Source organism: Nicotiana attenuata, unplaced genomic scaffold (assembly GCF_001879085.1).
Source record: "Nicotiana attenuata strain UT unplaced genomic scaffold, NIATTr2, whole genome shotgun sequence".
Lineage (NCBI taxonomy): Eukaryota > Viridiplantae > Streptophyta > Magnoliopsida > Solanales > Solanaceae > Nicotiana > Nicotiana attenuata.
Window position 1 is genome coordinate 174,018 of NW_017671584.1, and position 27,150 is coordinate 201,167.

Below are 27,150 nucleotides of genomic sequence, written 5' to 3' on the forward strand. Positions count from 1 at the left end.
ATTTGGCTTTCTCAAGTCCAAATGGGTGTTCATGCATAACAAATGATATTGGCTCAAGTCGGGTATTACTATCTCTAGGTTTAACCCTTTAATTGGGGTTATCAATCTCTTGAATGCACCCCAATTCCTTGTTAGCCTAATTTTCCTAGACTTAGTCCCTCTTTCTCAAGAAGAGTCTAAGTCATCAAGGCACGAATCAGTATTTGCAACCACCCATTCTACAATCAAAGCATGAATTAAGCTAAATATCACTAACCCATAAATAATTAAGCCCTAAAATTCAAGACCCATTAAATACTCACACTAGGGTTGGGTCACAACCCTAGCTATGGGGTTTAGCTACTAATAATAATAGTAGAAATCAAAAATGAAGATGAAATATAAGCCATAATATTCAAATACAAGATGAAAATCTAAAGATTGGAGATAAATCTACTCTAAGATTACTCAAAAAGGTAAAAAACAGTCGTTCACGTGCTCAGCAAAACATTACATACCCTAAAAATGTGAAAAAGACCTATTTATACTAGGCTAAAATTCCCGGACAAAAATGCCCCTGCGAAGGTTTTGCGGACGCGTAATTTCTATCCGCGTCCGCGCTTGAGCTATCACGGCCACCTAATAATGACCGCGGTCCGCATTTCTCCATATTTGAATCTGGACTGGGATCTGTTTCACGGACAACGTAAAATCCACCGCGTCCACATGAGCTTAATTCGCGGCCGCGTAATTTGGACGCGGACTGCGTTCTTCAGTCCAACTTAACTTGGAGGGCCTCTGAACCTCGAAGTACACTATCAGCGAAAATACCATTGCGGTCGTGCCAGATATTCCACAGCCGCGCTTTTCCATCGCGGTCAGTGGTCAATATTGTGCCCAAAACAGCCTCTCTGAATCTCACTTTCGCGGGCCGCGTATTTGTGGCCGCCTAAGCGATGGTCCTTACACTGCCGCTCTTTTCTGTCCCTGTCAGCGCTCTAGTCCAGCCTTGAATTTGTGCAAGTTTGACTCCTTCATGAGTTGATTATGGCATCTTTGCCTCATTTTGACCAAACCCTGCAAGCAAGCACATTAAGTCAGTTTTTAGGAATACCTATACGCATTTTCGACCCTCAACCTAAGCAAAAGAGAGCACATAACAGGTTAAAATCCATAGTTATCATATGCCCGTGCTTCAATCCATTTAGAGAAATAGTCAGTCATAAATAAAATAAATTGAGCCTTACCTGGTGCCGATGGAAGAGGGTTGACGATGTCCATCCCCCACTTCATGAACGGCCATGGCGATAAAACCGAATGCAGCAGCTTCCCGGGTTGATGAATCATCGGGGCATGTCTTTGACATTTATCACATTTTTGCACAAACTCCTTTGCATCTTTCTCCATATCGATCCACTAATAGCAAGCTCTGATTACCTTTGGAACCAATGATTCGGTGCCGGAGTGGTTGCCGCATGTGCCTTCATGGATTTCCCTCAAAACATATTTGGTATCTCTCGGTCCAGACATATTGCTAGCAGACCGTCGAACGCCCTCCTGAGTAAGGTTCCACCTTCGGACAAGCTAAATCGGGTTGCCTTTGTGCCCGGGGCGCTCGATTCCTTTAAATCTGAGGGAAGTTTTCCGTTCTTCAAATACTCTATGTATTTATTTCTCCAACCCCAGGTCAAGCTTGTGGAGTTTATCTCGGTGTGGCCTTCTTCGACCGCTGACTTCATGAGCTGTATGACGGCCCCCGAATTAAGTTCGTTGTCCTCGACTGATGACCCTAGGTTTGCAAGGGCATCAGCTTCGCTATTCTGATCTCGGGGCACATGTTGCAAAGTCCATTCCTTGAATCGTTGTAAAGTTACTTGCAACTTATCCAGGTATCTTTGCATTTGTTCCTCTCGAACATCAAAGGCTCCGTTAACCTGATGCACAACGAGGAGGGAGTCGCATTTGGCTTCAATCACTTCTGCTCCCAAGCCTTTGGCTAGTTCGAGACCTGCAATCATGGCCTCATATTCGACCTCGTTGTTAGTCAATTTTATAGTTCTAATAGATTGTCTAACCACGTTACCTATGGGTGGTTTCAGCACGATGCCAAGTGCGGACCCCTTTATGTTCGAAGCACCATCCGTAAAGAGGGTCCAAATTCTCGAAGATGTACCTGAGTTGACCAATAGTTCTCTTTCAACCTCGGGTACCAGGACCTGCGTGAAGTCAGCCAAGAAGTCTGCCAAGATTTAAGACTTGATGGTTGTTCGAGGTCGATACTCAATATCGTACCCGCTGATTTCTACGGCCCATTTGGCCAATCGTCCCGAAAGCTCGGGCATATGCAAAATATTTTGAAGAGGATAAGTTGTTACAACACATATGGGATGACATTGAAAGTATAGTTTTAGTTTCTTAGAGGCGCTTATCAATGCGAGTGCTAACTTTTCTAGATGAGGATACCTAGTTTCGGCCTAACCTAGGGTCTGACTAACATAATAGATTGGGAATTCTGCACCTTGTTCTTCTCGGACTAGGACTCCACTTACCGCTATCTCTGATACTGCCAGATACAAGTAAAGCTGTTCTGCCCCTGGCGTGTGAAGCAGCGGCGGGATCGACAAGTACCGTTTAAGCTCTTCCAAGGCCCGTTGACATTTTGGAGTCCATGTGAAGTTATTCTTCTTCTTCAGCAATGAAAAAAATTTAAGGCTCTTATCGGAGGACCTCGAGATGAATCGCCCCAGGGCGTCTATGCGCCCTGTTAAGCTCTGCACGACCTTTACGTTGTCTACCACTGTGATATCCTCGATAGCTTTGATTTTGTCGGGGTTGATCTCGATTCCTCGATTGGATACCATGAAGCCGAGAAATTTGCCAGAGCCAACCCCGAACACACATTTTTCTGGGTTGATCTTTATGTTTTATTTGTTTAGAATAGTGAAAGTTTCCTGCAAATGCTTCAAATGGTCCTCTGCTCGCAGGGACTTAACTAGCATGTCATCAATATTAACTTCCATAGATTTCCCTATTTGTTCCTCGAACATTCGGTTCACTAGGCGTTGATATGTACCAGTATTTTTTTAATCCAAATGGCATTACATTATAGCGATAGGTACCATATTTAGTGATGAACGAGGTCTTTTCTTGGTCTTCCGGGTTCATCTGTATTTGGTTGTACCCGGAATAGGCATCGAGAAAACTGAGAATCTCGTGGCCAGCCGTGGCATCGATCATGCAATCGATATTAGGCAAAGGAAAAGAATCCTTGGGGCACCTTTTATTTAGGTCTTTGTAATTCAACACACATTCTAAGTTTGTTTCTCTTCTTAGGGACTATGACTACATTTGCTAACCATTCGGGATATTTTACTTCCCGGATGGACCCTATTTTGAGAAGTTTGGTTACCTCGTCTTTGATGAAAGCGTGTTTGACCTCGGACTGGGGCCTTCTTTCTTGCTTCACCTGACAGAATTTCGAGTCCAGGCTTAATTTATTGGTGGTAATTTCCGATGGGATCCCTGTCATATCGAGATGGGACCAAGCAAAATGATCCATATTAGCTATAAGAAATTGAATAAGTTTTTCCATGAGCTTGGGGGTTAACCCTGTGCCCCGGTATACCTTCCGGTCGGGCAGATGTTCGACCAGCACGACCTGCTCTAGCTCTCGACCGTTGACTTGGTAGCGTCGGGATCATTGGGGGTGATAAAAGATTGAGTAACCCTGAAGTCATCATCTTCGTCAATTCCTTGCTTGTACGATTGGGTTGAAGCTGGCACCGATTATTGCTATTTGGCCCCCTATTTCGCTTTCGATCCTGAGTCATTTGTCGATGAAAGTGTTGATATCAGAATCACTTCATCGACTGCAAACATCTCCTTGGCGTCGGGCTGCTCCCCGTAGACTGTTTTGACTTCCTCTAGCGTCGGGAACTTTCGAACCTAGTGAAGGGTCGAGGGCACTGCCTTCATGTTGTGCATCCACGTCCTTCCGAATAGGGCATTATACCTCATATCTCCCTCGATCACATGGAACTTCATTTCTTGGACGGTCCCATCCACATTTACTGGCAAAGTTATCTCGCCTTTAGTGGTTTCACATGCCATGTTGAAACCGTTTAGCACTCGGGTCACGGGCACAACCTGATACTGTAGGACGAGCTGTTCTACGACCCTCGATCTAATGATGTTGGGCGAGCTACCTGGATGAATTAAAACACGTTTAACTTGAGTCTTATTCATAAGTACAAATATTACCAGTGCATCATTATGGGGTTGTACAATCCCTTCTGCATCCTCGTCATTGAAAGACAATGTTCCTTCTGTTACGTAATCCCGAGTTTGCTTCTCCCTTGTGATCGACACCTTGGTTCATTTAAATACTGGTCCCTGAGGAGTATCGACCCCTCTAACGATCATGTGAATCACGTGTTGTGGCTCTTCTTGCTTGTGTTGTCTGTTTGAATCTCTATTTTTGAAGTGATTCTTGGCCCGGTCGCTTAAGAATTCCCGAAGGTGCCCCTCGTTGAACAATCGGGCTACTTCCTCCCTTAGTTGTCTGGAATCTTCTATTTTATGGCCATGAGTGCCATGATACTTGCACATTTGGTTGGTATTTCTGTCGGATCGGTCTAGAGAGGTCGAGGCCATCTACTATCTTTGATACGTCTGATGGCTAATATGATGGCGATGCATCAACGTTGAAGTTATATTCCGACAATTGCGGTGCTTCTTTGGGCCCGGCATCCATGTCGAAACCACTCTTGCTCATGAGTCCCCGTTAACTTTGACCTCGATCATTTCTCCTCTCATTCCGTGCAGAGTTTTGCCCAGATCCGCTGCCTCTATGGTCTCCATTATACGGTTGATATTGATCTCTATTCGACCTTGGTTCTTGGTCAATATCCCTCTTGATTTTATCCACGGGCCTGTTAGGATAAACGGACCCAGGAGGAGCCCCAGTTGATCATCCTCGAACCTGATCTTTGACTGATACAGATTGTGTACATCGACCCAAGTGACAATTGGATATTCGATCAAATTCTGCTTCAACTGTTGTGAAGCTGTGGAACTCTGAACCTTGAGACCTTGAGTGAAAGCTTGAACAGCCCAATTGTTGGTGACGGTGGCAAATCCATTCGTTCCATTTGGAATCGAGATACGAATTCCTTGAGCATCTTGTTGTCCTTCTGCCTTACCTTGAAAAGGTCTAACTTTCTTGTTGCGACCTTAATGGCCCAGGCATGTGCCTTTACAAAAGAATCTGCAAGCATAGCAAATGAGTCAATAAAATTAGGCGGTAAATTATGATACCATGTCATAGCACCCTTCGATAAAGTCTCCCTGAATTTTTCAGCAAGACGGATTCGATCTCGTCATCTTCCAAGTCATTTTCTTTGATAGCACATGTGTAGGAGGTGAGGTGTTCGTTTGGATCAGTCGTCCCGTTATACTTAGGAATCTCGGGCATGCGAAACTTCTTGGGGATTGGCTTCGGAGCCGCACTTGGGGGAAAGGTTTTGTACAAAATTTTTGGAATCTAGTCCTTTCGATATTGGTGGTGCCCCGGGATTTGGTCGACCCTGGAGTTTTAGGTTTCCACCTTCTTATCATTTTTCTCGATCTTCTTTTCCCCTGTCTCAATTCGCTTTGTTAGTTCTTCAAGCTTTTTTATGATAGCAGGATTGGTCTCTGATTCCTTCTCATTCGATTTCCTAGAAGCCGATTCGACCCTGTGTAAAGCTTCCTGTGATGGTTCGAGTTAGACCCTGCTCGGTGTGTGTTTCTGATTTTGATGTTGGGCTATTGCTTCTTGTTGGGCCTGCAACATTTCGAAGATCACCCACAGGTTGATCCCGCCATGTGCGTTCTGAGTAGCTGATCGGGTGCCCCCACGAACGCTGCTATCGGGATCGACAGCCAAATTTCCATTGATGGATACATGCGAACTGACGCCGATCGGATCTACAGCCGGAATTCCATTGAGGCCAGTAGGGGGTACAGCGTTTCCTGGTGCAATGTTCTCATTTTCGTCGTGGTGGCTGAGGTCATTGTCAATGTTCTGAGGTGCTAACTGAGAGTTTGACATTTTTTAATCTTGTAATCAAAGATAGTTCAAAGAACAAGTGTAAATAGTGTGTGTTACAAAAATTTGTACTAGGCAATCACTATTATCCTTAGCCCCACGGTGGGTGCCAAATCATTTACCCTAAAAATGGATAACAATTGAATTTAATTGTGGTTTTAAGGATATGTGATTTTACTTGGCACAAACTGAGAAAAAACGCAAATTGACATTGAAATTAACTACAAATAGAATTAAAGCAAATCAAAGGAAATGTATAGCTTTGATCCTCGAGCTAGGTCGCCTTCGAATCAAACAAATATTTCACTGGAAATATGAACAAAATAATAGAGTATTGAGAGCTTAAGAGAAAGGTAGTGTATAGCTTTGTATTGCGAGAATATGATCTGCTTTACAAATGATCAGACCCCCTTTATAAAGTAGGGGAATCCTACCCGTAATACAATCCTAAATACAGTAAGAAATCCCATGATTAGCTGATTAATTGACCTCTTCTTGATGCATGCCGAGATTTTCGCCGTGATCCTTTCCCGATCGCGGATATCTTGTCTTTCCGTTATTTGGCTCAGCAGGCTTCCCTCGATCTTGCTCGATCTCTATCTCGCTCGGTCTCGATCTTGGCTGATCTCGATCTCGATCTCGATCGGTCCCTGAATCACGAGCTTGGCAATCTAACTTTGTGTCACCGTCCGGTATGACATGAGGTCGAACCTTGGCCTGCCACGCCCCGGTCTCGATTAATGATACAAAAAGAGCAAGCCCGATTTTGACCGTATACACAAGCGCATACAAAAATTGAGAAACCAGATAAATAAGGATTCTTTCTCTCCAAGAATCACATGCGAAGATCTCCTTTCATATTATAAAGCGTGATCAGCAATATCAAATGCAAGATGGAAAGGAAATTTCATGGATGAGGAGGCAAACAATTTGATGATATATATATATATATATCAAAATTGGAGGATGCAAGATGGAAGATTGGAGGTGATTTGGACTGATTTAGTATCAAAATTCATAGTTCAAATTGAGTTTATAAATTTCTTCTGCGATACATGTATCAAACATGCATCGCGCATGTATCTCATACAGAGGTATACATGGATATACATGTGATACACATTTAATACAAATATGATACATTAGTATTATTAGTATTTGGCTAATATTAATAATATCTTATGAATAGAAGGGCTAAAAGGTTTCTCTATGACTTTTGGTTAAGATATTCTAATTTGCATTCTAAAGTTTTGACATCTCACCAATCATATTGAACAAATTATAAACTCCTAATGAGTTTCTGCAACTCTAGTCTTTACAAGGGTCACGGGATCTAAGCCAAAGCCCTAACGCACCTATAATGGAATTCATGCACTTCTTTTGTATGGCCGAGAAGAAAGGGAAAAAAGTAGAATGGTTGGTCGGTAAGTGGAATAAATAGAGATATTCTATTGGTTGGGATATCTCATGGGATAACTTTCTATATGGAATAACTAATCTCTATCATTTTAGTACAAAATAGTTCTCGAGACTAATTAATACTTATAACCAAAAGTGGGATAAAATAATCCTGCATTTTATACCAGATTGTTATCCCTTATTCCGCTAACCAATCTCTCTGTTTCAATTTAGATGAGATAGTTTGATTCAGCACGTGGTTTAAAAAAAAGACTTTTGAAACTTGTGGTCTTAAAAGTTTAAGGGTAAAGTTTTGTGGGGTCATGACATTTATGTAATTATAAAAGCTTCTCATTAAGGCCATCTCCAAGGCTGCACCAAATTTTGCACCAAATTCAAATTTGGTGTAAAATTGGTTTTTTTTGCTCCAATGGAACACCAAATCTTGCACCATTATAGTGCATGAATAGTACACCAAATTTGATTTATTATTATTTTATTCATCTTTTTATTTTTGGACTTTTAATTTATTATATATTGTGTATATAATTAATTTTTATATTAAGATCTTTATAATTTTAATTTTATATCCTATTTTTTTGATATATTAATTTTTGTATATATTATATTTATATAAAATTATAAGTTAATTTTATTATTATTATGTAAAAAGAAATATAACCATTATTTAAAAAAAATGCAAATGTAAGATATCTAATGTTGTGAAAATTTGACTATGATGTAATATTCATTTAATTATCTTTTATCAATGATTTCACTTTTAGTTGATTTATCCTTTAAAATAATTTTGTAATAAATGATTATATAAGTGGTGAATGTGAATTATATATAATGAATAAGGAAAAAATAAAAAAAGATAGTATTTGTTTGAAGGAAATAAAAAATGAAATTTAAATAGAAGATAATAATATAATATAGAAGAGAGAGAAGAAATATTATTTTTTGGTGTAAAAAATGGTGTAATGGTTGGAGTAAATTTGGTGTTACACTATTTTGGTGTGAAATTTGGGGATGGTCTAAGGGTAAAATGAAGAGTTTAAAGTCGAATTATTTCCAAATTAAAAAATATGTCATTTATTTTGAAACAGACTAAAAAAGAGAGTAACACATCTAATTTGAAACGGAAGGAGTAATTTGAAAGATAGATAGCCTAATCTTCTTGTACAAGATGAGAACCTGGTAAACAGGTTAGAGAATTGATCAATTAATTATGGCCATGCATCAATAAGATTCATCTACTTCAAGTGAGATGTGACTCACCATGAGACAAGTCGATTGATTATGCGTCATGTTATTGGGCGGTTAAATCTGTTCGATCAATATTATTAATTTGATACCACCAAAGGTCGTGATAGAATGGTAGATATTTATCGTTTTAGATTGGAGGTTTCGAGTTTGAGTCCTAAATACGAATTTTTTTATTTTATAGCGAACACTTTACTCCTAAAGTGCGACTTTCCAACACAAATCTAGTTCTATTCGGATCCAAAGCAAGTATTGAATATTAAATGAAAAACCAAAAGATATTGTTAATTTACCTAATGACTAAAGATGATGTTCGTGCAGTGCCCTTCGTGGCATCGAAAATTTCTGATACGTGATAATGAGTAACTAAGTAGGTGTTTGGACATAAAATTTACAATTTTGAAGAAAAAAAAGAAAGTAGTATTTAGAGTTAAGTTAAAAAGTAGCATTTAGAATTTAAAATTATGTTTGGACATATATTTCAATTCACTTGTTTATTTTTATTTTTTTATTTTTATAATCATGGTATTTAGCCAGTTTGCATGCACCTCAATTAATTTCTCCAACAAATTATACGAGGTATTTACTATCTCCCATCAGCACAAGTATCGGGTAATTTTGTCTCCCAAAGCTTAGACATATGAGAGGAAACTACCTAGCATTTTAGCCTCCACTTGAATTTAAATTTGAGACCTCATTATTCCTGACCCACTTCATTGACCACTAGACCACACCTTTAAGTGCAAGGAAATACCTTGTTTATTCAACAACAGCCGGCAGCTAGCTTAATATTTAAGAATTATGTTAATGAGACTTGATCTCTTAATTATTTAAATCAAATTACTCTATCCATTCACTTTTACTTGTTCACTATACTACAAATATATTTTTACTTTTATTTGTTCACTATACCAAATCAAAAGAAAAAAAAAATTCCTTCTTTTACCTTTATCATTAACTACTCATTCAAAAGTCGTTTCCCAAGACTTTTAAAAATGTTACTATTATTATGGATAAAAATGAAAAAAAAAGCTTCACTTATTTTTTTCTTAAAGAAAGTATAAAATCAAAAGTAAACAACTAAAAGTGGGCGGAGGGAGTAACAAAATGCAAGTACAACTGCCAATAGAATGAGACCCCTTAGGCAATACCAATGTTTTGGTAGGGAAAAAAAAGGCATGAATGTCTCATGGTTATTTTTTTCTAAAGAACTTGATCCAAATCAAGGAAGAGTACACGAAACATTATATGTCACTTGGATATCTAAATTCATACATGAAAAATCAATTTACAGAAAAAAGGTATGAGTGTCTCAAGGGTTATTTTAAGTGCTGAAACTAATTTAATAAATAAGCAGTTACGTGTTTAGATACAAATGCTGAAATTGATAATAAGTTGATGCAGTATTTTATAAAAAAAGTGGTGATAAGCTCTTTTTCTGTTAAAATGACTTAAATAACCTTAGAACTGTTCACATCTATAAGGGTGTAATTTCTTCAAAATTTTAGATTCTAGATCGATTCGAATACAAAATATTCTATTTGTCAATTTATTTTAAATATAACTGTGCTTAGATAAGATAACTTTTATGATAAATATAATTTATTTTATGATAAGCATACAATCATAAGTTATAATTGATTAATAAATTGACAAAAGCTTCTCAGTAAAAAATAAACCTAAATAGGACAAAAAATTTGAAGAGAAACAAACACTATCTTCATCACCACAACACTTAGATAGCGATACACCAAAAATTTGATATGTCCTCATTCATTACATACAATTCAAAGATTAATACACACTACATAGATACAAATATGCAAATGAATAGAAAATTTGCTTATTATAAATAGTCAATGAGAATTGAAGACTTGAAAAGGCAGGAAGGGGGGGGTGTTATGTTGAAACAACACTTGAGGCAGTGAGTATCGATGTAAGAGTTTTGTTCTAAAAATAATATTTTAAGGATAAAATAGTAAAAATCTTGATCAAACTAAAAGTGCTTATAAGCTAAAAATTCATAAGCTAGGGGTGACCAGCTTATAGCTTTTGACTTATTTTTTTACTTATAAGCACTTTAACTGTACCAAACGCGTAGATAAGCGGAAAAGTGCTTATAAGCTACTTTGACTAACTTATAAGCATAGCCAAACACCCTCTATGTTTTTATTAACGGATTAATAAGAGAATAGTGTCAAAGCAAGTGCGAAGGGCGAATCAAAGTGATCTTGATACTTGGGGAATATTCTTAGCTACGCATTGTCGATTACCTACGAGGACTCTAGTCCACGTTATGTAGGAGCTCAATATGTATGTGCGTGCAAAGATATTGGCCCACGCTTATTTGTAACTCGTAAGCAAATATCTTTTTGCTAGAAAAATCATTTTGCACTTGAGTGTTCTTTTTTATTGACAAGCTACATCTTATATTTCGAACCATTGTCATTTTCTCCTCTTACCTTAACGACTTTCCAACATTTGACCAGCTTAAGTTCATGTCCTTCATGTCACAAGCCAAACATGGAGCCCAAAATGAACCTGTTTGGTTTGCAGAAATTCAATAGTATTTCCCTTAAAAGTACGCATAACCATTAAAACATTTCAGATTACCAAATAATTGCACAATTGTAAACTGGACCCTAAAGTTGTAAATGTTAAAATTCATATTTTTACGTAAACACGCTATACACAATATTCATATTTTACCCAACACTATCTGCTACATATGATTCAGGTTAACGGGATTAGCAATAAAGGGTCATATGAGGCTTTAGAAGAAGACAATAAGATGACTTGCCTGATACATGGATAATTGGTTGGCGTACACATATATACATATATACAACTCTATAGATGGGTTATGCGGTTCATATAGTTAAGTAGCGGTCATGGCAGAGCAGACCATCAGTGATGTCGTTAGTGAAAGCTGATATGGAGCTATATCTGATCCATAAGAGAGTCCCATCCGCAACCTGACATAACAATAGTGCCAATTGACTCCTTCTGCTTCATAAATAGTGGGAAAACTTAACCAATGGTCAGACTTAAGTTACATAATCTTCCTGAACCCACCTGGCTAAATATGAAACAAGAGAAAGGTTATTGTTTTCCATGACATCACAGAGCCCTTTAATAAAAATGCAGGGCCATCTTTACTTCTTTTCTTTTCAACAAAACATGACATGAAACTCAAAAGAATGAAAGGTCTTCAGAAGAATCCCAAAATTAAAACCTTACAGAGGCAGCTACTCCCACTTGCCTGCTAGTTTTGCGACTAGAGACACTAAGAGAGGAAGAGGAGAGGTTCACTAAAACAGGCAGGCGGAAAAATTATCTATTCCTTTTTCAAAAATGATAAACAGGAACTTTCTACTTTTTATGGGGAAAGAAAAACAAAGACAAGCTAAAACGGAATATACCAGAGTTGTGTATGTGCATGACTGTCGCTGAAAAAGACTTTCAGAACCGTCTAGATTTCTGTTGTGGAGGGTATCCAGGCAATCCCATTCCTGGATCTTTCCTTCTCATCTGCTTGACATACAAAAGTATCAATCAATTTAGGGATGGGAACTACCGAAAGTATAACAGTACCAGGCTGACTATAGCAACCTGCTGCTGATGTGCCTGAGCAGCAACACCACGCTGCATGGGCATGTTTCCCGGGTTCATTCCAGCACCCATGCCAGCTTGAGAAGCAAGATTATAAGCAGACATGCCCTGAGGTTGCATCCTTTGCATGTTGACCATTGGCATTGGTCGGGGCACAGATCTATTCGGCATTACATGGGGACCTTGCATGCCACCAGATGCTGCATTTCCTGATGATACCTGCTCCAACAAATAGTAATATGAGCAAGGTGCAACTGACCAATATGCCCCATCCTAGTCCTTTAGTATGAAAATGTGACAGTTTCAAGTGATTAGCTTTCTCTAGTTCCTAGTCCCATACAAGCAGTCTTTTTTATTGAAATATTATATATAGGAAATTGAACTATAAAACAACAACAACAAAAAAAAACCCGGTATAATCCCACATAGCGGGGTATGGGGAGGGTAGTGTGTACGCAGCCTTACCCCTACCTTGTGGCGGAAATTGAACTATATCAGTAGTAAATAAACACTAAAGAAATAAACGTGCACGGAGATATGAACCTAGTTGATGTAGAGATTTTTATACTTACTGGCTGAGAAGGTTGAAGACTAATTGTTCCTTCAAAGTCTGTAGTCGTGTCCACGGGTCGAATTGGATAGTTCACAATTTTTTCTCCAGGCTGTGGTGGTACAAGTGCACTGTCACAATTTAGCAGTTTTAAGGGTTAATGGAAATTACTAGATTAATAAAGGTAGTCTCCCCAGAATGAAGGAAAGATAAAGCATCTATAAGTGCTACAGCTCCACAGTATGTCTAAATGGATATAAAAAGGTAAAACTTGTAACTCCCAAATTTCATTAAAAGTATTTGGGTGTTCTAGCATGGTTTAGTCATAACAGCTTAGTGAAACTTTTGTAAATCAAATGTTTGACCAAGAGACTGTGGAAAGCAAGCACTTACTTGCGGCCAGGTAGAGGTTCCATCCGAAAGTACCTACAAACAAGAAAAAATAAAAAGCTTTAACAAATAATACATGGCAAGCATCCACCCAATATCATAAGAAACCCGAGGCCTTCACTTCCCTACTTTAGGTGTCAACTTGACATTCAAAATTTTTTATGAGCTAACCTTGATCATATTGGTAATAGAAAAACGAATGCAAAAAAATAGGGTTCCTCTATTTCATGTCAAGAAATTTCCAAAACCATGATAAGTGTTTCGGTATAAAAAGGAATAACCCCACATAGCTTCACTAGACCAAATACTATATCAACTTTACCACTTCAAGGAGAAAAGCTATTGGCAAGAAGCCCCGCCTGGCTGGAAGATCAGCTGAAAAACGTCTATAACATGGTAAAATAAATTGAATAGGTACAGTATGCGGACCAAATACGCTCAATAGCTGTTTAGTAAAAGTAAGCCCAGTGCTTAAGGGATGGAAATTGGAGGACGTCGAAATGGTCAGCTCTGTTATTTTGGCCCGGACAACAAAATATAAAAAAGTAGTTAACTTTGTCTAATAATTTTGATCAGGGACATATCTAACAATTAGTAATACTTAAGAACCATTTTACAAATTTATTTTGAGATGAAATATGTCATCATATTTGAAACCATTTGTAAGCGAATAATGCAATAGTCTGCAAAGAGAGAGAGAGAGAGAGAATGAGATGGAGAGTCCATACTCATGCTCGAGAGCTTGCACTGCTGTTATCCTTTTGCGAGGATCATATCTGCAAATTAGATGACGTCAAAATATAATATTGATCTCAATTAATAGAAGCTTCTGGAATATAAGTAAAATGTCAATAACAATTGCAAAAGTAACATTGGGGCATAAAATCAAATGCTTGCATTATAATTTAGTAAGGAATTTTTTAAAAAGAAAAGTAAGGTACTTCTATTGTGTATAGCACCAAGAAAGTGCTCTAAAGAATTGACAAATACAAGAGCTTCCTTATTTAGCTATGTAGGATATTGACAAAATCATATGGTATATATCATTTACAATTAGATTTTTACACCAAATATATAAAAGGTATAGGCATGTATATGTCACTGAGATAAAGAACCTACATTACCTTCAAAACATCGTTTACAACAACAACAAACCCAGTGAAATCCCACAAGCGGGATTTTGGGAGGGTAGTGTGTACCCAGACCTTACCCCTATTTATGAAGCTAGAGAGGTTGTTTCCGAAATACCCTCGGCTCAAGAACAGTAAAAATGAAGCAATAGAGAAACAATAGCAACAACAAGGTAATAAGATAACGAAGCAAGTAATACAAAGAGTAATAACAAAGATCTAGGGATACGAAACTACAAGAGTAGTGCAGATCCTACTGATAATAATGCCACCGTATAAAAACAAGGGACTAGGAATATGAAGACATACGACTACTGCTACTACTACGGGTAACACAAAGCGGAACTCTAGACTGTCTATCAACCTACCACCCTAATTCTCGACCTCCACACCTTTCTATTGAGGGCCATGTCCTCGGTAAGCTGGAGCAGAGGCATGTCCTGCCTAATCACCTCACCCCAGTTCTTCTTATGCCTCCCTCTACCCCTCCTCTGACTCGCCATGGGCAGCCTCTCGCACCTCCTAACCTGGCATCAGAGTCTCTCCTCTTCACATGTCCGAAGCATCTCAGCCTCAATTCCTGTAGCTTATTTTCCACAGGGGCCATACCCACCTTGTCCCTAATATATTCATTCCTAATTTTGTCTTTTATGGTATGCCTACATATCCATCTTAACATCCCCATTTCTGCTACTTCCAACTTCTGAGAATGAGATTTCTTGACTGGCCCACATTCGGCTCCATACAAACTACCGCTTTGTAGAACTTGCCCTTAAGTCTAGGTGGCACATTCATGTCACACAAAACCCCAAAAGCTAGCTGCCATTTCAACCACCCCGTTCCTATACGACGTGCGACATCCTCGTCAATCTCCCTGTTACTCTGTATTATAGACCCAAGATATTTGAAACTATCTCTCCTGGGGATGACTTGTGTATCAAACTTCACGTCAACTTCTGATTAATGCGTCCCAACACTGAACTTACACTCCAAGTATTCTGTTTTTGTCCTGCTCAACTTGAAACCTTTAGACTCCAGAGTCTAACATTACAATTCTCGTCTAGCATTAACCCCGCAGCGCGTCTCGTCAATCAACATTATATCATCTGCAAATAACATACAATATGGCACTTCCCCTTGGATTTGTCGCGTCAGCACATCCATCGCTAGGGCAAATAAAAATGGGCTATGAGTTGATCCCTAATGCAACCCCATCACCACTGGGAAATAATTGAGTCTCCTCCCACAGTCCTCACCCGAGTCTTAACTCCACCGTACATGTCCTTAATCATCCTAATGTACGTTACCGGAACGTCACTAACCTCCAAACATCTCCATAGAACTTTCCTAGGAACTTTGTCGTAGGCTTTTTCTAGGTCAATAAACATAATATCCAAGTCCTTCTCCCTATACTGCTCTATCAACCTCCTCACAAGATGGATGGCTTCTGTAGTCGACCGCACCGGCATGAATCCGAACTGATTCTCTGAAATAGGCACACTCTTTCTCACCCTCCTCTCCACTAACCTCTCCCAAATTTTCATGGTGTGATTCAGCAGCTTGATACCCCTTTAGTTGGTGCAGTTCTGCACATCACCCTTGTTCTTGTACAACAGGACCATCAAATGCCACCTCCATTATTCCGGCATCTTCTTCATCCGAAAAAATGACATTAAACAATCCAGTATGCCACTCCAAGCCTGCCCAGCCCGCGTCCTTCCAAAATTCCACCGAGATCTCGTCTGGACCGGTCGCCCTACCCCTACTCATCTTCAGCATAGCCTCTTCAACCTCCCAATCTTAAAACGCCTACAAAACCTCAAAAATTGTTGGCTTTCTGAGCTCTCCAACTCCCCGAGCACAATGTTCTTGTCCCCATCCACATTCAGGAGTTTACGGAAGCATGTCTACCACCTGCGCCTAATACACACCTTTTCCACCAATATTTGCCTTCGTCGTCTTTGATGCACCTCACTTGGTCTAGATCGCAAGCCTTTTTTTCTCTCGCCTTGGCTAACCTGAACAATTTCTTGTCACCTTCGCCCCCAAGTTTCTCATACAATTGTTCAAAGGCTGCAGTTTTAGCTACCGTGACTGCTAACTTTGCCTCTTTCTTTGCCTTCTTATAGTGCTCTATGTTCATCCTCTTCTCCTTCTCGTCGGCGCTCTCCATTATAGCTTCACATACGCCAGTTTCTTGGCTTCCGCTTTTCCGTGGACCTCTCCATTCCACCACCAGCCACTTTGTGACCTCCTAAGTAGCCCTTCGTGACCCCTAGCACCTCTCTAGCAGCTTCTATAATGCAGTCTAAAATCGTGGTCCACATACTACTCGCGTCCCCCACTACTTTTCCAAGCCCCCATAGCAAGCAACCTCTCCCCGAACTCTTGGGCTTTGTCCTTAGTTAAGGCTCCCCACTTGATCTTGGGTTGACCATTCACTTCCCCATCCCTACTTTCTTAATCTCTGTGTCCATCACCAAAAGCCTATGTTGAGTCAAAAGCCACTCACTCGGTAAAACCTTGAATCAGTGGATAAACCTCTATCCCTCTTCCTGCAGAGAAGATAATCAATCTGAGTCTTGGCCACCGTACTCCGATACGTGACCACCCTTCTTCTGAAAACACGATTTAGCTACTACCAGACCAAAAGCTTTAGTAAAATCTAGCAGCAAAGCACCACCCTCGTTCCTAACTCCAAAACTGAACCCATCGCTTCAAAACATCGTTTCTTTCTTTTTTAAAAAGAACAAGTACAATGAAGTTGAGGTGAGATTAGATGAAATTGGTGCCTACATACAAACAATTCAAATTTTAGGCTTAGGGGTTCCAGAAGAATGGTATGATAGGAAAAAATGTTCACACATAAAAGCAAAATAGGATGTTCAAATGGAGTAAGTGCTACCAGAGTGTTATAGGATAAAAGGACACTTACCAATAGAAAGGCAAGTTCTATAAAATGGTTGTAAGACCAACAAAATTATATGAGAGTGAATGCTAGGCCCTATGGTTCAACATATCCATACGATGAGTATTTCACAAAAGCAAACTTTATAATAGATGTGCGGTCATACATGATGACAAGATTACAAATGATCATATTCAGCTAAAAGTGCAAGTACCACATATGTGAAAACTGCGAAAAGTTAGCTTGATGGTTTGTCATTTCCTGTGTCAATCTCCAAAAGCACGAGTGCTTAAGGTATGAAACAATGGTGATTTAAGGTGTTAAAAGGTGACAAGGTAGACCTAAAATCGCATGGAAGAAAGTACACACTTTGGTGAAATAGGACAAGATAGAACAAAAATATTCATTTAGGTAAAATACCAAATGGCTACGATCAAAATTTAGTTGGCGAGGAGGTTTTTAGGTCCTTTTAGAGATATATTCTTTTTGATCAGATAAAGTAAAATTTCGTTAAGAATCACATCCGGTGGACATTGAAATTACAAGCTGTAGAAAAAAAATTAGTTCCTGCTATAGACTTCCTAAGGAGCTTACAAAGTCAAACAACTTAACAACATTATTTAAAATGTGATGTTTGCTCCAGCAAAAAATGTTAGTAAGATATCTATATTTCAGAGTATAGATAGGAGAATAACTCCCTTTAAAACATTATGTTATTTCTTTTCAACTAAATTGTTCGGACACAGGTGCGGGCTTCCGACACGGGTGCGGATATAAAGGTTGGATCCTTTGAGATGTAAATTCTAAGATTCGGGGATACAAATCCTAGTACGTATACGAGTGCATGGATCCGGCCAAAAATAATGCAAAAATATAAAAATATCTCTAAATTATGAGAAATTTTGTGAAATACTTATGTATATCTTGTAAAGTGTGGAATTTTTTTTTTGTTCTCAAGTTGTAGATAAGTAAAGGAGTAATTTCCTATATAAGGTATGTTATTTTCTTTAAATATACCCTAGTTTTGATGATTCGGACTTCGGGAATCAAATTGTATTTCGTCTCGAGTTTTTCCGTCCATCGTGGCCAAAATACCCAACATCGTTTGACCAGATCCCGTACGGATCCTATACCCACATTCACACCCATAGTAGTGCCGTGTCAACAAAGGCGTGGCACCTAAACTGCCATGTTGGGGCAACTTAGCTTTTCAACAACAAACACCAAAAAAAGTTGGAACATCCTGCCCAAATCTTACGGATAGGTCTCTTTACATTCCAGTCCCCGGTTAATATTCCGTAACATTTTGTATGATTTGGTAGGTAGATGCATAATAATGGTAAGATTTGAGTATGATTTTGTATGAATTGGTAAATAAGAATTAAAGATGTAAGGACAACTTTAATTGAATTATAACATCATAAATTATGACGACAGTCAAAGAACAAATCAAGCAATCAATTCCTTCTTTAGATCTCGTTTCATATTCTACTATTTTAACATGGTATCAGAGTCTACAATCTTTGTAGAGTCTCAAAGCAGTGTTGTGAAGAGCGTGAAGCGAGGAAAAGCGACAAGCCCCTTTTCACTTAAAGCGTAAAGTGAGAAGCGAAGTACTCGCTTTTTTGAAGTGAAGCAGAACTAAGAAAAATACTAAAATAAATACTGCATAGACAACACACGTTACACATGTAACTGCATACAACACATGTAACCTCCAATACTAAAAAAAATGGCTGTGAGGCTAAGAACAAAAGATTGAAAACTGAAGGAGAAAAAAAATTGGGAGCATTTCGCTGCAATTTTAAGGACTTAAACCAAAACATACCTGCACTTGAAAACTGAAACCCTAGTCACTGCAAACATACCTGGGTTTGAAAATTGAAACCTTAGTTGTTGCTCGCTGATTTTGTAAAAATAAAAAGACTGAGCTTTTTTATTTATCAGTGACTTAAAAGAGAAAAGCGAGCGCTTCCGTCGCTTCTCGCTTTGCTAGTGCTTCTTGCTTTTTTTGGCAAAAGCGAACCCTTCAACCTACCTGCTACGCTTCACCCTACAGAAGCGACACAGCGGCCGCCTCGCTTCCCTTCACGCTTAAAGCGCTGAAGCGAGCGCTTTTCACAACACTAGTCGCAAGTAGCCTTTTTGGTGACTATCCTAGTAGCTTTCTCCGATGATTATTCCAACACTTTTTTGGACATCCAATATTCCGAGACTTCCCCACTAGCCACTATACTGGTGACCGTTTTAGGTGGCTGGGCATGTCTTCCCAGCTCTGTCTTTTCTATCAAAATTCTTTGAACTCTTGGCTTACATAAATCCTAAGTCTTCAGTATATCTTCTCTTTTTTATTTATTTACATTATTTTGAGCTGAAGTTGTGCAATTTCTTCTAAACTTTTTATTCTTCTCTATTCTTTCTAATTTATTCTCAAGCAAGAATTTTCTTGTTCCCCCTACAAATGAATGAATCATATTGTCTCTCTTTTTTTCCTTTGTAAAAGTGCAAGCTAGTAGTAATGACATTCCTCATCTACCTTTTTTTAATAGAGTTGTGATAATTCTCTGTAGTACAAAACAACTAGATAACAGTCGTTTTAATCCCCATTATTTGCACAAGCCAATCACGTAATCCATTTACTTATGTCACATAGTTTTCACCTAAAGACACGTAATTGTATTTCTAGTAATAAGAATCTTTTGTATACACTTAATTCCCCTCCGACCTTTTCCTTTGCCGCATTAGTTAATGGATCAAAAATTATGATTAAAGGAATAGGTAAGGCTTATCCTCTTCCTTCATTACTTCTAATGGTAATAATTTTACCCCAAAATATCCATATAATTTGATATCCATTAATAAATTGACCAAGAACCAAAATTGTTCTGTAACTTCTTGGCTAACTCTATTTTTGTCCGGGACCGAAGAATAGGATAGACGATTGGAATAGAAATTAAGCCACAAAACTTATCAATTGTCTAGCCCAAAAACACATGGTGCTTTTACTTCAACTGCTTCTTCCCATCTTCTTTATAATCACTCAAGATATCCAAGTATTTTCAAATTATAGAATATGGTGTTGAGCCTTTCTAAGTGGGCGTTTGGACATAGATTTGGTTGAAACTTGAAAAAAAAAATTTAAAGTTATGTTGTAATATTGTTTTTGGAAGTTGAAGTTCTGTTTGGACATGTATTTTGTTCAAAAAACTGGCCCAAACCAGTTTTTGGAACTTGAAATTTCTCAAAAAAAAAATTAAGAAACTTATCAAATTCCATGAACAAATAATGTTTTCAAAATTCTTTTTGAAAAAAAGTTTTAAAAAAAATCTATGTTCAAACCGAAGCACTTGTCTTCCTTAGAATGTGAGCTATGTCAGCTAGGTAAACATACACAAACCTCTTTCTCAAAGGGTCAAAACAGGGTCACATCTATGTTTGAAATTATTCATTCAGACATTTGGGGTCCCTTTCAAACCTTCATTATTTTTATCGATGATCATTCTCGTTGCACTTGATTATTTCTGATGAAGAATAAATCTGAATTTTTTTGTATATCCGAAATAAAATTATGCTGAAATTCATACTCGACTTGGTGTATCTATCAAGAAACTAGTCAACGATAATGAAGAGAATATTTCTCAACACCTTTTTCCGCTTTTATGTCTTCTCTAAGGCATTCTTCATTTATGATCTTGTGTGCATACTCCTCAACAAGATGGAGTAGCTAAACGGAAGAATATGCATTTAAGTGAAACAACTCGAAATCACTTATTGATACCCTTGTCCCTATTCATTTTTCAGGGTGAATTGTCAGAACTGCTTGCTATTTAATTTGTCGTATGCCTTCCTCTATTTTGCAGCACAAGAATCTTTACTCTATCAAGAGAATCCCTTTTCTCTTCCTCCCCGTGTGTTTAGTTGAACATGCTTTATTCAAGATCTAACTCCTTGAAAAGATAAACATCAACCCAAGTCTATCAAATGCATATTATAGGAATAGTCTCGTCTTCAAAAAGGCTACCACTCCTACGATCCCGTTAGAAACAAATTAAGTTCTTTGTATTAGCAGATGTAACATTTTTTGGGATATCCTCATACTTCTCACCAAATTCACAAAATGAATAAGCCATGTCAGAATTCTTCCAATCCAACTCTTCTGCCTCTAGCTCTCCCTAGTTCAGCTCCACTTTAGGTTTACTCTACACAGTCTCGATCAACCCAATCGCCTGCTAATTCAATTGTAGATTCTATTGATGATATAAGTACACAAAGTCCACCTAGTGACTCATTACCTATTCCAACTACATCCACTGCTTCGATAGGATACTCTATATGATGAACTTAGTCTCCCAATTGCTATTGGAAAAGGAACTTGTACTGCTCGAAATTATTATCAGGTTTTAAATTTCTTAAAGTAACACCAATTATCTCCCTCATATCATGCCTTTGAAACAAATTTCTCCACGGTCAAAATACACAAGATTGTTACAAAGCAATGGCTCATCTAGGCTGGCTTCAAGCTATGATCGAGAAAATGACTACTCTTCACGATAATGGTACTTTGAAGATCATTCCTTTAAAACTGGGTAAGATAGCAATTGAATGTCGTTGGGTGTTTATGGTAAATGTAGGTGCTAATGGGGGAAGGTTGCTCATCTAAATTCTAAAAGCTAGATTGGTGATCAAGGGATATACTCAGATTTATGAATGCTGATACTTTTTTTTTTGATTGCTTTTGTCCACCTCTTTATCTCCATAACAACCATGTTGCGTTTGCCACTTTATTAATTGGATTTTCAAGAATGCTTTCCTTAATGGCAAATTTATCAAAGAGGCCTACATGAAGCAATCATTAGAGTTTGTTGCTCAAGGGGAGTTTGGATCAATATGTCACCTATGCTGATCTCTTTATGGTCTCTAGCAATTACCAAGGGCATGGTTTTGTTGTTTTAGCTCTATTTTCGCGCTCCAACTTGAAGGGTAGTATTAAAAATTGAGAAATTGTTTATATGGCAAGAGATCATTCCTTGTAAATATGGAAAAGGTTGGACTCCATGTAGCAATCCTAACTTTCTATGCGTTGGTTGGTCAGAGATGGAGTGTGCTGACCCTGATCATGTTAACCTCGGTCTTGCTGACCTTAGTCGTTCCATCGAACCGACTGACACCAGGCAACTACTGATTTAATCTTTTTTCCCCTCTAAGTCCCATGTTTCCATTGAAAACATAAGTTTAATAGCGGCAAGTCTATGCCAAAAGTCACTCTTGAGACTTAGTGCAGGCCATGCTAGATGTCTCTATATGTTACTTGATTGACATCTTGGTGTACTTTTCTGGAGATAAGAAAGAAGTTCTCTCTCTAAGGAACAAAGTCAGAGTACTAATTCAGCTAGACTCATTTTCACTTATGTTGTTCCCATTCTTGTCCTTGTGATTACATTGTAACTGTATTGTGTCATCATGTGTGCACATGCCATCTCTGACAAGGATTAGAACCCCAAAAATTTAGCATGCATACCATCATCTGGCAGGCGTATTGGAAGATCATATTGAAAGCATTACAAACTAAATGCTACATTAACTAAGAAATGGGCACATACTCAAGCATCTTAGAAAGGAGGTCATATGCAGGACTTTTGGGAGACAGGTGCAAAACACTATAAAGTGCAGGATTGTCACTGCAAGGGAAACAATAAAACTTTTAGATGATAAATCCAATTGCAAGGCAAGGACGCAAGACAATTCGCTGCTAAAGAAATCCTTAATACTAAAAGCCGTATGAATGAACCTACTACTTATGTCCTTGAATACGCTGCACGTCAGATTGCCAATGTGGAAGGTTTACCAGTGTTGGCCACTTTTCCGGTGTGGGATGACCTGCAACCATATGACTTAAGTGCAGTGTTCAAACAAGTAAAAGGAACAAAGAGAATATTCAAAAATTAATCCTCACCGAGAACCTTAAATATCTTGTCAAGTTGGTCAAGCTGCATTACGAGCATTGTCATTAGATGACTATTGAACCCCCAAAAGGAAAAGCATAAACGCAATGTTGAGAGTACAAAAATATTAACCTGGAACGGGTTTGGTGTTCCTTTCACTTCTTGCCCTTGAAATAGTGGCTTTAGAGTAAGAAGCTCAGCAAATATACAGCCAACAGCCCACATATCTACATAAACATATTTTTTCTTGGTTGAAAAGGAAGACATATTTACTTATTTAGAGTGACAAATATTGAAGCTCAAAACACAAAGGGTCATACCAACTGCACTAGTGTAGTGTTTTGCCCCAAGGAGTAACTCCGGTGCACGGTACCAGATGGTCACTACAACCTGTCATTACTCAACGTACAAAAATTTCAAAGTTACTACAAAGCAGTGACATCCGACAAAGAACATCAAATGTGCATCTAAAGAGAAAGAAAAGAATAAGAAATCAACGTTCTTTATTCAACTTCTACTCCTGCAGCTCAATCAGAAAATCAGTTCTTATCAAAATCTAGGATTGGTAAGTATGTCAGGAAGAAAAGAATTCATATGGCCAAAGTTGTGACAAACAGAAATAATGTGATGCTGGTCAGATGTATTTTTTTCATTCTCAAACTCTTCAAATATTCTTAGTTTTAACACGGCACATGTTATTTAGTAATCCACCTCATCATCTTCATTTACACAAAGTGAGTTCAACAGATCAGTCATATAGACTATGTTAAACTACATACAAAATTCATATCTTTTACACACATAATACGTGTGGCAGTGTAGAAGAAATAGATATCAGCTGAGGGATGAGGGCCTGTCTTTGTTTTTTGTGAGTTTTACCCAAGAGAGGTCAGTACTGTAGATAAATGGGTGTTGTTCGTGAAGAACCATATTTTTCTTCAATCCTCTACTCTTCCGTATAAGACTTAACAGGGTTTCCCACAACAACACAAAGTATTACTTAATAAAAAAATCAATAAGTTATTACTTAATCAAAAAAATAAGAGAATGTATTTACAACAATCACATCTTCCACCATCCATGGACCAGAAGTAAAAATATTGAGCATCAGATAGGTTACTAATAAGTCTATAATATACCTAGGGATGTTTTTGACCGTTTTAATCTTGGTTCTCTCAAAGTTGAACGGCTTAAGCAATTTTTCATAGTGGAACTTATCAGTTTCGTTTCGGGACCAACTTGTTTTGGTTTCAAAAACTAGAGCAGGATTATACAACAAAATTTGGCCGTTGGTTTATAAAAGCCAAGAAAACCAAAAAACAAGCCAAACTTATTTCTTTTTTGTTTGTTGTCCAACTGCTGGGCTGTTTCTCTAGTTTCTTAAGTTACTCCTTGGCCCTTTTTTAGGCAGGTTAGATGGGAGGAGGGGGGGGGAACGAAATTCCATCTTTTTTCAGAACAAAATTTTTTGTTCAAAAATATGTTTAGTAGTATCAAAAGAAGATTAGTTGGGTTTAATCATTTTCTAACATTAATGTATTAGGTCTTTAGTGATAATTTTCAGATCGATATAAGCACTCGACTTATATGTTTAGTGTGCGCAATCAAACATCATTACATAAATTGGGACAGAGGGAGTAAATGTTTTTGTCTCTGCTTAGATTTGAACCATGGTCCATTCCAGCTCTATTAACCACCTAGACCACACCTTTTGGTGACACTTGGTAGAGAATAGCTTAAGCTTTCTATATATAAGGTGTAACTTCTCTACACTGGGGTAAGGGAGGCAGAACCACCACACATAGTTGCAATTACAAGCTAAACCAACGAGAAGCTATAGCATGCAATAACAAGTGTGTCTCACCCCATTCTCAGCTAATGGTTTCAATGGAGCCTGATAAATTCTTGCAAGGCCGAAATCAGCGATTTTAATAACTCCATGTTCCTCTCCGTCACCCATTACCTGTATGGAGAAGTAAAGGACACGAATATAGGAATGTTTTAATTATAAGAATGTTAATTACAAACAAACAAAAAATGTAGAAGAAGAGACATAAGGATGGAGAGACAGGGTAGAATCATACCAAGATATTTGATGGCTTTAGGTCTCGGTGTATAATCCAATTACTAAAAAGGAAGTGCATTATTATTAAAGCCAATATAAGAATATAGATTTTAAACAAAAGAGGAGAGCTAATAAATATGGCTTGCCTGTGAAGATAATTGAGACCATTAAGCAGTTGCCATAAAAGGGACTTGACTGTGTACTGATTGATTGCCTGATTGACCTTGTCCCTATGATGTCTAATAATTTCCTATTAAGATGCCCAATATTGTTTCAGTAACACTTATTATATATTGGAAAATTAAATGTATAGGAGGCGAGACTCGACTAGACTCACATAAAGGTCATGCTCAGCATAGTCAAAAGCGAGATAAAGGGACATATCAGCTTGGTTGATATGAACATTGACAAGCTTTACAACATTCTCATGTGTAATCTCCCGAAGCAGCTGCATCAATCAAAGATTCTCCAATGTTAAAACTAAATAAATACTTACATTTCTCTGCTATAGAAGAACTTAGTAATTAATGAAATTTTGACCATGATTTCACGAATGGCGGTGGGAGAAACGCCGTCGCCGTCCTTGGATTGCTTGAACTTCTTGATAGCAATAGATTTGGAGCGGTTAGCTTTGATCTTAGCCAAGAAAACCAAGCCGTAAGTTCCTTCCCCAATTTTTCCGATTAAATCGTAGTGTTGCAGCCACTCTGGCCGATTGCTGCTATTGGAATTTCCGCCTCTGCTGCTTGTATTGCCATCTCCCATGCCGATCTCTCTCAATATCTATCTAGAGCTGAGATTATGAGCTTTCCTTCCCCGGACAGTCAAAAGGGAGGGTTTAGCCAGTATTGTGTTGTCATGCTGTTGAGTTCTTTTTGGCAAGTATTTTCCTTCACTAACGACATCTGGGCCAAGCCCACACAAATTTTGTCCTGGCCCAATCTAGAGAGTAGTCTGGGCCTAAAGATGCCTAGCCCAATCTTGCGATATATTAGTTTGGGATCTTTCCATAAAAAGCTGTCTGGATTCACTATTTTTTTTAGTCGGTATACACAAACTGTGCACTAAGTATACACGATTATACCTATTATACATGAATTATGCATTTGTAAGCTATTTTTATATAAATTCTTGAATGGCACTATTATAGATCTATTCAAGCCCATGGGTGATGTATACATGGGCCATTTCTATATAAATTCTTGAATGTATAATATTTTGATGGAAAAATGACACTGTATAGCCGTTGTAAAAATAATATCCGAAATATATATATATATATATATATATATATATATATATATATATATATATATAGAGAGAGAGAGAGAGAGAGAGAGAGAGATATTTTGTACGTTATATACAAATATTATACAAGTTTTATACACTTTTTTGGCTACCAGATGTAAATAGTTTCTGGCGCGGGCTAAAAGTAATAATACCCCTATCTTAATGGTATTTAGACTCTATTATAGATCTATTCAGACCCACTAAGTGGTTGTAAAATTGAAAAAATAAACACAATTAATGATTAAGAGCTGAATGATTAAGACTCAGATCTAAAATACAAACGTATTTAATGACTGAAATTTGAATGACTAATACTTAGACTTCTATTTAGTATAGACAAATGAAACCAAAGGAAGGAAAGAGGAAAGGGAAGTTATAAAAAATTCCTTCCTCCTTTGAACTCTCTCATAGTTGGACGCCACAAATTAGACCCCTTATATTGGTAATAACAAATTACAAATAAATTTTAATTGAATGCATACACTTTTTTTAACGTTGTCAAGTTCTTTAGAGGCCAGCTACAGGTACTATT

General features: G+C 38.0%; 1 protein-coding gene across 5 annotated transcripts; it reads right to left on the minus strand.

Annotated features, from left to right (window-relative positions):
* Positions 1-11,362: 11,362 nt before the first annotated feature.
* On the minus strand, positions 11,363-26,188 carry LOC109209118 (cyclin-dependent kinase E-1). Of its 5 annotated transcripts, XM_019372304.1 has the most exons (17): positions 25,869-26,188; positions 25,666-25,776; positions 25,475-25,578; positions 25,348-25,390; positions 25,128-25,226; positions 23,584-23,653; positions 23,396-23,490; positions 23,275-23,308; positions 23,114-23,198; positions 22,922-22,999; positions 14,012-14,059; positions 13,287-13,319; positions 12,916-13,024; positions 12,344-12,562; positions 12,154-12,262; positions 11,807-11,810; positions 11,363-11,706 (listed from the first exon to the last, which is right to left on the minus strand). In XM_019372304.1, exons 1-15 carry the CDS (start codon positions 26,091-26,093, stop codon positions 12,194-12,196), a joined length of 1,422 nt encoding a protein of 473 aa, XP_019227849.1. In that variant the 5' UTR covers positions 26,094-26,188; the 3' UTR covers positions 11,363-11,706; positions 11,807-11,810; positions 12,154-12,193. The 5 variants fall into 5 exon arrangements, with proteins under 5 accessions (XP_019227849.1, XP_019227848.1, XP_019227847.1 ...); XM_019372303.1 differs by lacking the exon at positions 11,807-11,810; XM_019372302.1 differs by lacking the exon at positions 11,807-11,810 and having other exon boundaries at positions 11,363-11,806.
* Positions 26,189-27,150: the final 962 nt, after the last annotated feature.